At 43.2% G+C, this 14,549-nt stretch overlaps 1 protein-coding gene across 1 annotated transcript in view; it reads left to right on the forward strand.

Annotated features, from left to right (window-relative positions):
- The first annotated feature begins 273 nt into the window (after window positions 1-273).
- The window catches only part of LOC118772529 (kelch domain-containing protein 3-like), a 31,650-nt gene continuing 17,374 nt past the window's right edge, over window positions 274-14,549 (forward strand). Inside the window, exons 1-8 of the mRNA XM_036520937.1 lie at window positions 274-561; window positions 2,058-2,147; window positions 4,125-4,393; window positions 5,412-5,588; window positions 6,700-6,815; window positions 7,891-7,962; window positions 11,322-11,535; window positions 13,514-13,600. Of these exons, the coding sequence (XP_036376830.1) occupies window positions 4,240-4,393; window positions 5,412-5,588; window positions 6,700-6,815; window positions 7,891-7,962; window positions 11,322-11,535; window positions 13,514-13,600 (820 nt within the window). The 5' untranslated portion in view covers window positions 274-561; window positions 2,058-2,147; window positions 4,125-4,239. The remainder of the gene's footprint in view (window positions 562-2,057; window positions 2,148-4,124; window positions 4,394-5,411; window positions 5,589-6,699; window positions 6,816-7,890; window positions 7,963-11,321; window positions 11,536-13,513; window positions 13,601-14,549) is intronic.

Below are 14,549 nucleotides of genomic sequence, written 5' to 3' on the forward strand. Positions count from 1 at the left end.
GCACGTTTTGCAAACGTTTCCAAACGCCGTCGTATCATATGCCCTTATCAAAATGGTCGTTTTCGTGCTCTTCCTTTGTTTACTGGGATCGATTAGACTTATAAATGTGCATTGTGGGATCTAAAGTTTTATTGGAAAAAACACCATTCAGAGTCAAAGGTACAGCTGTTGTGTGGAACGACAATCCCCAGAATGCAACAGTTTCCTTTTATGCGCAGTCTCATGTTAGGAGTGCCGAGCTTCAGAAAAAATCAAAATAACGTACAAGTGAAATTGATTTTATGCCGTAACTTTTATTCATGCATGAGTTTAAGATTGCACCTTTAAAAAATCAAACAAAACTGTACCACCATACAGTATTTCAAAGAATAAAATTTGCATTTAGATAAAACTAATTGTCAGTGTTTTCCTCTAGCTAGCTGGCTAATCTAAACAGTAACCAATGGTTAGCTAGCACTAGCTTCTGAGATAACGGTAGCCACATATTGCCGAACGCTCATTCATTCATAAACTAGCTACCGGCCACTGCAGAGGCCGAACGGGATCTTTCCTCAGTCAAAGGTAGGCAACATGCTATTGTTTCTCACCTGGCAAACGTTAGCTTTGTACTCTGGTGTTCGAAACCCATTATCAGGTACAATTAGCAGCAGCAAAGTTGACGTTCGTTAGAGTATAGTTGGTTAGGTAGCTATGTAGCTAATGTCCAGCTAGCTCTTTCGATTTAGGTAGTCAAGATATATCCCATCATATCACCTATCCGCTTAACCAGCCGAATAAGTAACAAGACAAAGCAATTTATTGAGAATATATGGTCACCGTGAAGGTTCACCGGGGGTCAGTTTTTCTTTCCTATGAGTTACCCAGTTGGCTTGCTCGTCCAAGTTGACTGAGTTGCATCATAATTTGTAACTTCGGGGAATTGCAACGCTGAAACGAAACTAAGTAGGGATGGCTAACGTGAGGTAGCTAGCTAAGTAACTAGCTAGCTTGGCTCTTGAAAACCAAGACTGACAAGCGCAAATACGACGGTCAGCATTCTCAGTTAGCCTGATCTAGCTGGTAAACAAAACTGTCTCATCCGGTGTGTGTGTGGTTGTTATGTATAGTCAAATTTGTGAGTTTGCTGTGGATTGTTCAAACTCTTCGCCTGCTGCGATGTTGTCCGAAGTGATCCGGTTGCCAGCCGTCAAGCCGTCTGATAATGACATAAAATCCCCGACTGACCATGTTTCGATACATACGCGTTTTCTGTTTGGCACCAATTTTTTGGTTTTGCATTTTGTACATGCATAGCTAGTGTTGGCAAAACAGAATAAAACAAGTTATATGCAACTTCAGTGTGGCATGTATGGTTAAAAATACGTCAGCACAGCTCAGGATAATCACAAGGAAGTAAAGTAGCTAGCTGTCAGTTGTTATACACCTAGTCTTTACCATCTTCAGCGACATTACAAACTCGGATGGGCCGATAATTTCCCATTTGTAAACCCCCATTGTTGACATGCTAGGTAGGTAATGTAGCTAGCTAGCTAGATCACCGCTAGCTAGCTAACCAGTCGGTCAGCCGGGTACATGTTACAAAACCAGCGAACAAGCTAGTTGTATCTACACTGCAGTTACTTACTAGAAGTCAAGCACTCATTCACAAATGTCAAATGTCAGAATTAGGGCTGCTGGCAGTACTGTGGTTCAGGCTGGATGATGTATCTACTGGAAATAGAGTGGCCTGTATAGAATACCTCGTGCCAGGGGTTATTTTTGTAAGAGTAAAGGGAAGGTGGGACGCCACACTTCTTAGTTTGGATGTGAACTGAGTGGCTCTCAGATTAAATGCTGTCCATTTGATGGTGCTCCTCGAGGTTTATGTCATAAATCTGGTATATCTGTGATGACATCCTTTTTGTATTTAAATCATCTGTCTCTGGCCATTGTCACTTTGTACAACCACTGTTTTTTTTTTTGAACACACGTGTTTATTTATTTATTTACTTAATTGTTTTTTTTTTTTTAGCGATGTTGCGCCGGTCAGTAATGCTTGTGTTGTCCCTGCTTTTCAGGTTCTGTCAGCAAAGGACATCAGAGGCGGTGTTTTGCAGATCTCCCATCAGGTCACCTGAGGTGAATGCTACGGACCTAAGTGAACTGGGGTCAGTCGTTGGAAATCTTGTCAAATTTGCCTTTTCTCAATGGTGTGCTTGTTTGCCATGTAACGTCAACTCTAAAATATTTTTTGTAAATTTTTTGAGTGAATGTCCATTAATGGCAGATAGTTTAAGGGTAGATTGATCAGCGAAGGCTGTATTAAATGACCATTTAAATGACCATTATACATTCAGTGCATAATTGGTAGTGGTAGTGTTCACGTTAATATTCTTGTTATCCCACTTTTCAAGACTGTGTCTGTGTGGCCCAATGTCTCCCACCACCATTTAATGTCCTGGGATCGGTGTCAGTTACTGTCCTGTCTTCTGTCACTGACCTTTTAAAAAGGAATTCATCCTTTGCTGCCGTGCTGCAGTCTGCGCCTGCAAACTTTGTGCGGATTGTGTGGATTATATACACTTTCAGTTAGTAAGGGACTTCTTTTTAAAAGACAGCATCGGAATACAGTGCCTAGGGAAAACACCAGTCCAATGAACTATATCATTGACACTAATAGTTCTGCCAGCATGGATATAGCCTACAAGTCAAATGAACAGATGGACATTATGAAGTCACATTACACTTATCGCATTATTCAAAGCAGAATGCATCCGCTGCCGCATCATGACAGGTTGATAGCATGACAGCTATGTTACAGTGTTGCCATTGGTGTGGCTTTCACCCCTGAACTGCAGCAGTTACTGTGAATGCAATATAATCTGATAATATGTAAATCTTTCGTCAGTGAGAAAGCAGCAGACATTGACCACGCTTTTACTGATTTTGCGTGTCAGTTACTGGCTATTGTTAGGATTGTTTCGGATAGCCAGTTGCTTACACACTACCGATTTTGAATTGTCCTCTCAACTGTTGCTGTTATGTTTAATCCCTGCAAAATCCCGCATAGACTTCTGTTTGATTTTTTTTTGGCGATCAGTTCCACCCTACCATTTAAAGACAGTATTACCAACACACTGTTCTGTCATTTGCCAACCTACTTTGTAAATATTACAGATAAAAAAAGTTGTCTTTGGAATGATTAATTTCCATGAAATCCCGAACATGCCTGAACCATACTGAGTGTAGAGAAGTGGTGGGATGGTGCCTCTTGACTGTGCAGATCAATGGCATTTTTGGAGCAGTAGAGGCATGGAGGACACAAGACTATGAATTTGGCCCCTTTGGTATTTCATCTCCTTTTGGTGTGATGATTATGTCACACCTCCGAAGTGCAGTAGCATTATGTGCAGTCCATTTGTTATTCCTAATAGACAGATCAGTCGGTCTGTGCTGGTGAAGTAATTGCCGACATATTAGATCAGCGCTTTGACACGGCTGGCCGCTGATCTCAGTTCAGCTTATTCTAGTTGCAGTCATGACAAAAGGTGTGTTGGTTTTCCTCAGCACTGTTTCGTTGTCTTCCCACTCTGCTTTCACTAAAGCCTGAAATGGACAGGATGCCTAGTCTTGGCGTAACATACTCTGTTGCCTCCTCGGTTGGCGAAGGAACAAGCTATAGTCTGAAGAAGGAAGTTTGAGGTGGAGAGCTTCACAGGTTAATTTTCAAAGCTCTGGGCAGCAACGGTAATCTTCACAAAACATGCATTTTTTTTCCAGCAAGTCCATTTAAGCCCTGTCAGCCACTACAATGAACGGACGGGATTAACAAAGCCTGCCGCATTTTGTATTGATTTAACCATTGTGTTCCCTCTGTCAACACGTCTTAAATAATGTCTTGAGAAAGCTGTAATTCAAACAGCAGTACGTAGTGTGACTTTCTGAAGCTGTCACTTCCCCCCCCCCCCCTCTTTAGTCATATCCCTTTGCCCTTTGGAGTTTCCAGCAGAGGCTGAGCGAGAGATAGCAGGGAGCGGCTCTTAAAATACCGTCTGCATTCAGATAATGCAGGGCGTGAGAGAGGTCCAGCGGAGAGCGACGGAGAGGCCGCGCCTCACGTTTTCCTCCCGCACATTCTCCCCTAGGGCTGGCGGAGAGGTCGGCATGACGGTGGCCAGGCCGGCGAGAGGCGCTACGGTCTAAACGAGCAGCCGCGACGGGAGTGGGGCCCTCCCCCAACCCCGGCGGGGGGGGAGGGGGATGGCACGGTGGACAGTGCACCTCGAGGGTGGGCCGCGGAGGGTCAACCACGCGGCGGTGGCTGTGGGGCACAAGGTCTACTCCTTCGGGGGATACTGCTCGGGCGAGGACTACGAGACCCTGCGGCAGATCGACGTGCACGTCTTCAACGCAGGTGAGGGGGCCGGGCTCTCCTCAATTCCTATTATCCCTGTTCCCCCCTCAGGCGTCACACAGGGTCTGCAAATTGAGCGAAGGGGCAAAGCGAATTTGGCACAGGAGAAGCTGTCTCTGCCCACTTTCCCCAGTTTGGGTTGGGGGGGGGGAGGGGGGTTCCCCTGCACGTGGTGTTGTCATTTTTAAAACAATTCTTAAAAGAACGGATGTGTGCCTTTATAACACCACACCACGCCAAGTCTCATTTCAGAGGCCAATATTAACATGTACGTCAGCCACTCTTACGGTTAACAGGCAGAAGCGAATAGTGGCATTATTAGGCCCTGGTCATAAGCTAGTGTGCCTGGGAATATGTGGCTTTGTTTATGTCGGTGTGCTGCAAGTTAATAAGGTCACATCGGTGATCATTTTGTCCAATGAAACACTGTTTCAAGCTTGCCACACTGTGAGTTTAATGTGACCCAGGCGCCACTTGTAATGTGTTAAATATTGAGTCATTGACCTTTAGAGGTTTCACAAGAATAGCCTTAATTTCACAATTTAGACGTTGATGCTAACATGCTTGCCCTTTGATCTTATGCACACAATGCACACTTTGATTTTTACTGTCGGGTAGTAATGAGTTAATGACCAGATTGTGGTTTCATTATTGACATGTGCCGTTTGCTTAAATGATTTCTTCGCATGCTACACTTTTATGTGAGATGGCAGACCTTACAGCATGTCAGGTTTTACTGCGCAGTCGGTTTTACTCCAGAAGTCGCTGGAGTAATTGTGCTGATAATTTTGCGTTGCTGGGTTCTCGCTCAGGGCCCTTCCTGTTATATGACTCGAGCATTGTTTAGCCTGCTTGTTATTCCTGCTTATGCCAGCTCTCTGCTGCCTGCTACTTCAGAGGGAGGGGGACAAGTGAGGGGCCAGGGAGGTCTGTCCCTTCTTGATAAGGATGTCAGCTGTTGAGATTTGTGATTGCTATCTGACCGCTGATGACCCTGTAATGGTGGTCCTGGCTGCAGTGTCCCTGAGCTGGATGAAGCTGCCGCCGGTGAGGACCGCCGGGCGCGAGCACGCCCGGGAGGTGCCCTACATGCGCTACGGCCACACGGCTGTGCTGATGGACGACACCGTCTACATCTGGGGGGGCAGGAACGACACGGAGGGGGCCTGCAATGTGCTCTACGCTTTTGATATCAGTGAGTACATCTCCGAAGCCCACCCTTGCAGCCTGCACCCTGTGCTCTGTACACTGCACACACACTGACTGTCAGACCCTGCCCTTTATCCCGGCTTTTTTTATAAAGGACTTAGCAGCATCACGGTTACATTCCTCGCAATGAAAGTAGGCTTCACTGAGTGGGCATGTATTTCTGAATGAGTAAGTGGGCTGGAACTGCAATTGCAACTGAAAGCTAACCTCAGCTGGGAACCTGAATTTAGTAATGCACTTCCTCAAGTGCTCACAAGACTACCCCTTTCTGTTTCTGTGTCAATGTTTCGTCACCATAGAGGTGGCAGATTGTTGAACTATGGAGGCATTGTCACCTTCGAGAATCGCCCCTTTATGCATCCGAATAAGGTCATCCCCCGCGCTGTTTACCATTTCAACCAGAGCTGCTCAAATCCTACTCAAAAGTTGTGACTTTGGTTAAAATTACAACATTCTGTGTTGCCGTTCATTCTGCCACTGTTGCTCAAGGTTGTCAGCACTTGCTAACAACTTCTACAGCTCCATACCAGCTTTCCCTTACAACGTTCCTGACAGTGCTTTGAGTCGGCACTGAGAGAAACGCTGTAGAAAAAAGCCCCAGTCTGACCGGTTTGCCCTCTCTGAGAAGTCAGAATGGTTTACCATAATTCACTTTCGGAAGAGCACAGGTGGACAGCCTTTCTTGGCAGTGCTGCTCGGTGCGTTCCGCCCTGAGAAAATGCTCCCTCCCGGAGGCCCTCTGCTGTTCAGCCTGCCACCAGAGATTTATCCCCTGCTCTCTGTGTGGGCATTCTTCTCCCCTGTGTTGAAGTGGGATTGATGGCCTCACACACACCCCTCACCCCCGCCGCCCCCCCCCTCCCAAAAGGCCACGTCAGGCCAGCCTCCCTCCAGACGTGTCCTGAATTCAGAGGGAAGACAGAAGCACCTTGTTTGGGCCTCTGCCTGTGAATCCAGTCACGCAAATGATTACGGCTACTCATATAGGCTCAGCTGGGGCTCAACATGTTGGGGCACGCAGTTTAGTTTTGGTCTGCTGTGGTCAACCCCTCCACCCGCGTGTTTTTTTTTTTTATATCCTTCCCTTTGTGTTGCAGACAGTCACAGGTGGTTCACTCCCACGGTTTCGGGGACAATCCCAGGAGCGAGGGACGGCCACTCGGCCTGTGTCCTGGGGAAGACCATGTACATCTTTGGGGGATACGAGCAGCTGGTAGGTGGTTTTGGGAAACCGCAGCTGGTGCCCTCCTCTAAGCCCTAACCCTTTACTCTAACTGAATCATGTCCTTTCTTTCGCCATGTCCCGTGCCTCCCTTTCTGTGCCGCTTCAGGAAATGGTAAACCACATCTAATAATATCCTGTTTGTCATGGTTCCCGCGGTTCTTGAAAATCTCCTCTTCCTGGAACGTCATGCTAATGTCATCGGAGGTGATTGAATGCCCCTGCAAAGAAAAGGAAAACTCTCAAATCCAAAGAAGGGAAATTCTTACTTACTCTTTAACAACTAGCAGTGTGTCCCATTTTTCCTTCCTGTTCTGATCCATTACTGTCAAGTCCGGCGATGCGAGTGTGCTGATGTTGCTAAGAGTTTTCCTAGCTTCTTGGCTTACAGTACAGTATGCAAGTTCAAAGAGCCATTAATGACTACTATTCTCTGCCAAGAGCATCCATAAATGAATATCCATGCAAGCACAACGTATTTAAAGCAATATGCTTCAGAGAGTGTTTCCCCGTACAATTCCGTCATCTGAGTAGACCAGTTCATGGGAATTGGAGTATTATTATCTATTATTAAAACCTTACACATTTTTAAAAAGTTATTAATGATAAATGAGAACCTGATTTGAGTGGGCATCCTGGTAAATAATTATTATCATACTTAATAAGGTGGAGGTTTGCATTTTAGTGCAGTTGTTTCTCTGATGCACTGGTCTTTTTTCATGCATCCCTTGGACATCCCTTTGTTGTTACCATGGATTTATTTGGCAGGTGCTTTCACTCAGGGAGACTTGCAGTGCAATTACGGTGCAGAGGTATGAGTTATCAAGTGAGCATATCAATAGCAATGACTCGGATCCAAAAGATTCTAACTGAGAGCATTAGTAGAGACAGACACAAGGCAGACAGTGCAGCCGTGCCAATAATGTCTGGCTTTGGACCTCTTAAGGAAAGCAAATTACTTTAATGAAATACAAAGTGAGCCAAAAAAGTACCGCAAATGTTGAATGCATTTGGTTTGATGGAGTGCTGGTGCCCACTGAATGCCTTCTCCTCCTCCCGCTTCTAGGCTGACTGTTTCTCCAACGACATCCACAAGCTGGACACCACGACCATGACCTGGTCGTTAGTCAATTCAAGGGTAAGTGGGGCCTGCTGCATCCGGATTGTGCTAGCACCACAGAGGTGTCACGCACGACAAATCGCTATCCAGTAAATCCGCTAAGGATTTTCCAGAACAGGACCGCTGCTCCACATGCTTTTTTTCCTTTCAGACTCGCGCCCTATTTCAAGAGGACAGACACTTTTTTTTTGAGCTGGTCGGCAGGGAAACGTGTTGGATGTTTTGGTTTTCTTTTCAGAGAAGGAAAACATTTTTTTGTGCTTGTGTTGCAGCTTTAGGCATCATATTGTTAACGGTATGTTAACTTTTAAAGGCCACATCTAGGGGTTCAAGGGTGAAAAAATAATGTGTGTACTTCAAGTAGCATTTTTGATGTAGGTAGGACTCGGGGAACATATATTTATATAAATCCACATATAGTCACATCCACATGACATTCCGGATGCTTTGCTTGTTTGTTTCGCTTTCAAAGGTACAGTCAATACTGTGATATACATCTCTGCTCAGTGGAATATTCCATCCCTTTACTGGAATGGCATTTGTTCAGCCTTGTGTTCAGAGGCTTGTCATGGCACCAGTCAGTTTAATTGCTGACCTGGTAACGCAGTGGCAGCCTCGTGGGAATGTGTGAATGACTGACTGTGACTAAGCTGCCCATGTGACGTGGTCATGTGACTTTTTTTGTTCTTTTGATTGAACTGATGGGCTTTTCCGCTGCTGTAGAAACTGCTGATAATGTTAGGAAATGAAAGTGAATCAAAGCAAACTTGGTCACTGCTGTTTTAGCAGCCTTTCCCATGATCAATGCTAGTGATAAATGTTTTATGCTAATGCTAAACTGGAATACCACAGTGTTTCTTAGCGCTGAATCTGAATCACTGTATATACTGGGTTATGATGGTATCAACTCTTTATTGAATGAATACCGATTCTGTTTAGCATCAGTTGAAAGGGATATGCAAGTCCTTAATGAAAGAAATGTGTAGTACTAACAGTAAAGTGGTTTGTTCTTATTTCTTTTTGTTGTTCCTGCTTATGAACGAATCACAAATTGGCATTCAGCTTAAGAATGGTTGTTTAGTTGTATAACCACTGTTTAAGAGCTTAGAACAAGTAGGCCAAATGCAGTTACAAGTAGGGCTGTGCGATATAACCAAAATTTCATATCCCGATACAGGTCATTTCATATCCCGATAGCGATACATATCACGATATAGCACATTTTCTGTAAATTCAATGAATAAATAGTTTATATAAAATGACCACATGGAAAGGCCTATTTCTTATTGCATTTTGAATTATATACTTGACAGATAGAAGGTACTTACTCATATTTGATTATTTTTCTACTTTTATTTAGAACCTTTGTGCAAATTTTCAATTAACCCTTTCGTGCATAGCTGCAATTAAATTGGATTAGATTGGAAAAAATTCTAGTTAATTTTAGCTTTGAGGAAACAACAATTTAACGTTAAGAAATATAGTAAATGCTAACTGAAAACTAGAAGCTTAATAACACTAATGAAAACATAACGAACAATGTAAGGTAACGCGTGCTACATAGCATAAAAATAAGTCACGTGCGACAGGGTTAAGCATGTAACAAAATATAAAATGTATGAAAAGGTAAATAGAAAACACTTTTCAACTATGGTTCTGTGTCACTTTCACTTTCCTGCTTGCATCCATGCCGTGTGGAAGGACGCAAAGCATCATCCAAATGACAAAAAATATTGCTGTAAAGTGTGTGATTTGCGACACAACAAAATAAACGATAGAGCATAATATGAAACGATAGACGTTTTTCTGTCGTCACACGGTATATATCGTCATATCGCACAGCCCTAGTTACAAGTTGATCTTTGTATCTTTTTACTAAAACTAACACATTACGGTTACATTCCTTTTACATATGACATGAACTGTCAGAATTTACATAAATGTCAGTGTTCAATCGCAATCATCTCTGATACATTATAATGGGCTCTATGCAAGCATCACGTTTGATGTGAGGGGGCTCTGAAATTTCCGTTCAGCGAGACTGAACGCGGAAGAAAACAGATCATGGCAGAGTCGACGAAGTTCACTCGGTGTTTGCTGGAGTTGCCTAAATTCACAATCAGCGAGAGAATTGTCCGGGCATCCAGTACAACGCCGCAGAGCAAACTTGAGAAAGGTTTTAGGTGTCGTCTTATCTTTGCAATTTTTAAGGTAATTTGCTAACGCCAGCTACCCTGAGCTAGTGTGGCTTTAGGGGTTTTATATTCACGATCCGTCCAGCAGCAGGCTAATCACGTTACTACATATGTTTCTCATAATGTGTTTGTAATGTTTTCTTAAAGTGTCAGGTAAAAATAGGGCCACAAATGAGATCTCTGGGAGAGCTCACTGCTACCGCTCTATGAAGAAAGCAGAGACGCCACACCAGCTGAGAGTAGGACTAGTAAATTAAATGTCACGTTCAAAGTTCTGTTGAACATGTTCTGAGTTCTTACTCTTCTAATGTTATCACACTTCAGCACACAAATCGAAGTAAACAACATACATAAATAAACAACAATAACATTAGCAGAGTTTAGACTGTTTTGGCGACCGGCATTCCTATAGCATTCTACGGTCGGCGGAAGGAGCCAAGCAACCTGAGATTTCACCGGAAATACGTCATGCGCAGCCGTGCATATAGGGCATTGGATGGACCTATGACCAGCATGCGTAGTGTGTCCGCAGGACTGGGTTTGAGTCACATTGCTCTACCAGTACACATTTTATCCTCTGCATGCATCCTTTGGCTTTCTGTGTTTCTGAAGGGCATGTATTTAACCTAAATCTTTATTTTTCCAATAGGGAAAAGTTTTTTTTTTTTTGGTTTTACCATATTATATATATATTTGCCACTAGGTGGCACTGTTTACTCAAAAACTTTCTGCCCATCAAGTTTCCTTGTCAGTCAGCTTCTGTTCAGTACCATGCGGTGTTCTTGGCCTTGTTGTAGTTTCATATTTTGTAACTGAGTGATAACATGTACTGCATATTAGCAGTATTTTGCACCTTTACATTTATATTTGCTTCCTTCATTGTGTGTTAAAAGGCTTGTTGTCTGTGGGATTTCTGTCAGCATTTGGTTTTTCTGTTTGCATATTAAGACAGGTTCATGTGAACTTTTCGATGAAGATGTTTTTGATTACAATGAAAATGGTCCAATGACTTTCTTCCCAGATACCCCTCACCTTACACAGTGATGCTGTTGGCTTCAACTAATACATCTCTCTGAGGATAATGACTTAAGATAGTGGGCGGTTGTGTGTTTTGGAATTACTGTAGTGAGGATCCCGTGTGAGTTTTCCTGCACTGAGTCTGTATTCTCTGTTGCCCCCCAGGGTACCCCAGCTCGGTGGAGAGACTTTCACTCAGCGACCATCATTGGCACCAAAATGTATGTGTTCGGGGGCAGGGCGGACCGCTTTGGCCCTTTCCACTCTAACAACGAAATCTACTGCAACAAGATCAAAGTGTTCGACACCCAGACCAACTGCTGGCTGGACACCCCTTCCACACAGCTACTGCCAGAGGGAAGGAGAAGTCACTCGGCATGTGAGTGGTTTGGTCTGTCGCAAACACATGTACACGCATGGAACTGTGCACTTACACGCAGTTGCACATGCTCACACATGCACAGACTCACGATTGCATGTTCTTTTTGCTGTATCTTACAGATACACATATGCACAGACTGTGGTCATACACACAGGCATATGAACGTATATAACCGCACGCATCATTCTCATACAAATAACGCTTGTGTGGAAAACGTGTGAACTCAGGTTCCATATGCTTGTACTCACTTATATATACACCCCTACTGTGTTCTTTCTCTTACACAAACACGGGCACGCACTCAGTTGCAGACATGGATTAATGTTTATGAAGTGCTGGATGGTAGGCTTAATAATTTTAAGTAGGAGTTTTTTTCTTGTTTGTCATGTTTGAGATTGTGTGTTGTAAATTGCATTATTTTGTCCACTGTTCCAAATGAAGGCAGGCACATTATTGTGTTGTTTTTGTGTCGCTTTCAACAGATGTCTGTTAAAGGAGAGTTTATAAGTACAGGGCGTCACCACCTATATACCGCAGCAAATAAAACCTAATCCTTTGTAGAACAACTCAGATTCCTAGAACTGAAACAGTGTGAGCCCACACTCCAATTTTCCAGCTATTTTACATTTATGGTACCATTATGCAAACAGAGCCACAGTATTGTGACCTTTTAGTCTAATTGCTGCATGGTGTGTGTTAAATATATTTGTTTATGGTAATATGTCAGTGTGTTCACTAGATTGGGCAATGCCGCTGACCTTGTTACCAACTTAAGTGTGAAGAGACGAATATCAGAGAAGTCATTCACAAGAAAGGGCCTCTGTGATTTGTTGCCAGAGAAGAGAAGGCCATATATCTGTCTGCTGGCTCCCATGTCCTGCATACACCCCCCCCCCCCCCCGACACTGCCGACACTGCCGACACTTAAAGTAATGGCAGCACAAGCACAGCACACCTGGTAACTAAGAGCAAAAAATCCAAATCTCACCAAGCATATTTGTCTCTTTTCAAGTCAAAATATCTCTTTACACTTAATATAAGACACAGTCACCAAACAAGCAAAATTTCCTTAAGCTACAAGGACTTGTTTTTAGACGGTGCATCTTGAATATCTTGTTTGGTGAAACTGTCTTGAAAACATCTTACTTTGAGTGGTATATCAAATTAAGCAAGCCTTTTTGACAAGTCAGAAGGTTTTTAAACTGCATGACACAAAAACACTTCCTAATACCTGTTAAAAATGGATCAAAATTCGTTTTTTTCCACCTAATTTTAAGATCCCTTATCTTAAAAATGCTTAACAATAACATTTTATTTCAAGAAATCTTAACAAGTGTATTTTCACTAGTTCCATTGGCAGATTTCACTTATTGCTAGCAAAAAACACCTTGTATTAATTATTTTATTACTTATTTTTGAGGGGTTATTTTTTGCAGTAACAGTCAGGGTCCGTTGAAACAAGCTGACCCCCGGATGGTGCCACAAGAGGGGCATTTCGGCGGAAAGCTCTTCATCGCCTAAGGCATACTTCCGCGTCCAGGGGATTTTGGTAAACGCAGCCGGAAATAAGCGTCAAAGGCATCCATTTTGCTCTGAAGACAAGCTGGAGGGACTGCAGGAAATATCTCAGCTTCACTAATGGCCCAATACACTTCAATGAGGGAACGGAATCGACCGGCGTGCCGTGGCGCGAATGCATTGTCGTGGAATCGCAATAAAGACTAGCGGAGCGTGCACCGGCCTTGCCCACAGGTGCAAGGTCTTAAACACCAGTCAGGCTAATGGCGATCAATGAAATACAAATAAGCTAATCGAAGTCTTTATTACAGCCGTCCCCGTAATTTAACATCTTTAGCGCAGCCGGGATCAAGCTGAAAATAACGTGGACAGGTTGTGTCCTCGGAAATGGGTTCATTGTAATTGTGCTTCCGAATGGTTCATTATTCATCGCTTTTTTTTTCTCTTCTCTCCTCAGTTGCCTTCAATGGAGAGTTGTACATATTTGGAGGCTACAATGCACGTCTGGATCGGCATTACAATGACCTGTGGAAATTTAATCCAGGTAATCAATCATTTAATCCTTAAATCTGATGGGATTTTAGGATTGTAACTAAAATCCTTGACCTCACCATTTAATGTATTTATCAGATTACAGATACAGATTTGAAGTGCTTAACGTATCTTTTGCTTGATTTTTTTTTTCTGACTTAGCAAAGTGTTTGGCTCAATACACCCAGTGCACTTGAAATAGATGGCCATTTTAATAAATGGTAGTTTCATCCAACCAAACACTATTTCAAGGTCTGCGTTTTGCAATGATCCACTCGGTGTCCCATTTGAATGAAAGTGTCATGTGGTTGTGCAGACGGTTCCAAAATCAAATCAGTTTTCCGTATTGTGATGCTCTTTGAACACATCAGCCCTGGTTCATGTTTACATCAAAGCCTCTGCCAAATCAGTTTCCCAAACTGCAGCTTCCGAGTCGTCTGCGTTCTGGGAATGTGTACCTGGGGCTGTTCTCAGATCAGTCGTTTACTTCAAAGACATCGTTTTAGTTGTATATCTAATTGAAACTTGAATCTAATTAAAACTTTCTAGGAGAAAGTGCTTGAAATTTAACCTGAGGGAAGTTGTTTAATTTGATATAGGAAGCATACTAAGTAAATGGTTCTGACAGTGTGTGTTTGGACAGACTTTGTGCTAGAAATGTCTCATAGTGAATGGGAGGATCGTCACAAGTGTCAAGTCATATGCATAATATACAATGCAGAAAATATGTATAAAATTCAGGAAGTGTTTTGAACCCACTGGCTTTTATTTTCATGTCATGAGAGTTTTACCTCCACATGAATGTCCAGAATCAGATTTAAGAGAATACAGCTTATGTGCTGATGTTGTTGGCATCTGTTGGTTTTGGCCTTGAACTGTACCCTGCTGTACTTCGAGGACATGTTAGATTTGCATGCAGCTGAATCTGCATTGCTTCAATCCCAAGCTCAGAGCCTCCTAAT

Source organism: Megalops cyprinoides, chromosome 1, assembly GCF_013368585.1.
Source record: "Megalops cyprinoides isolate fMegCyp1 chromosome 1, fMegCyp1.pri, whole genome shotgun sequence".
Lineage (NCBI taxonomy): Eukaryota > Metazoa > Chordata > Actinopteri > Elopiformes > Megalopidae > Megalops > Megalops cyprinoides.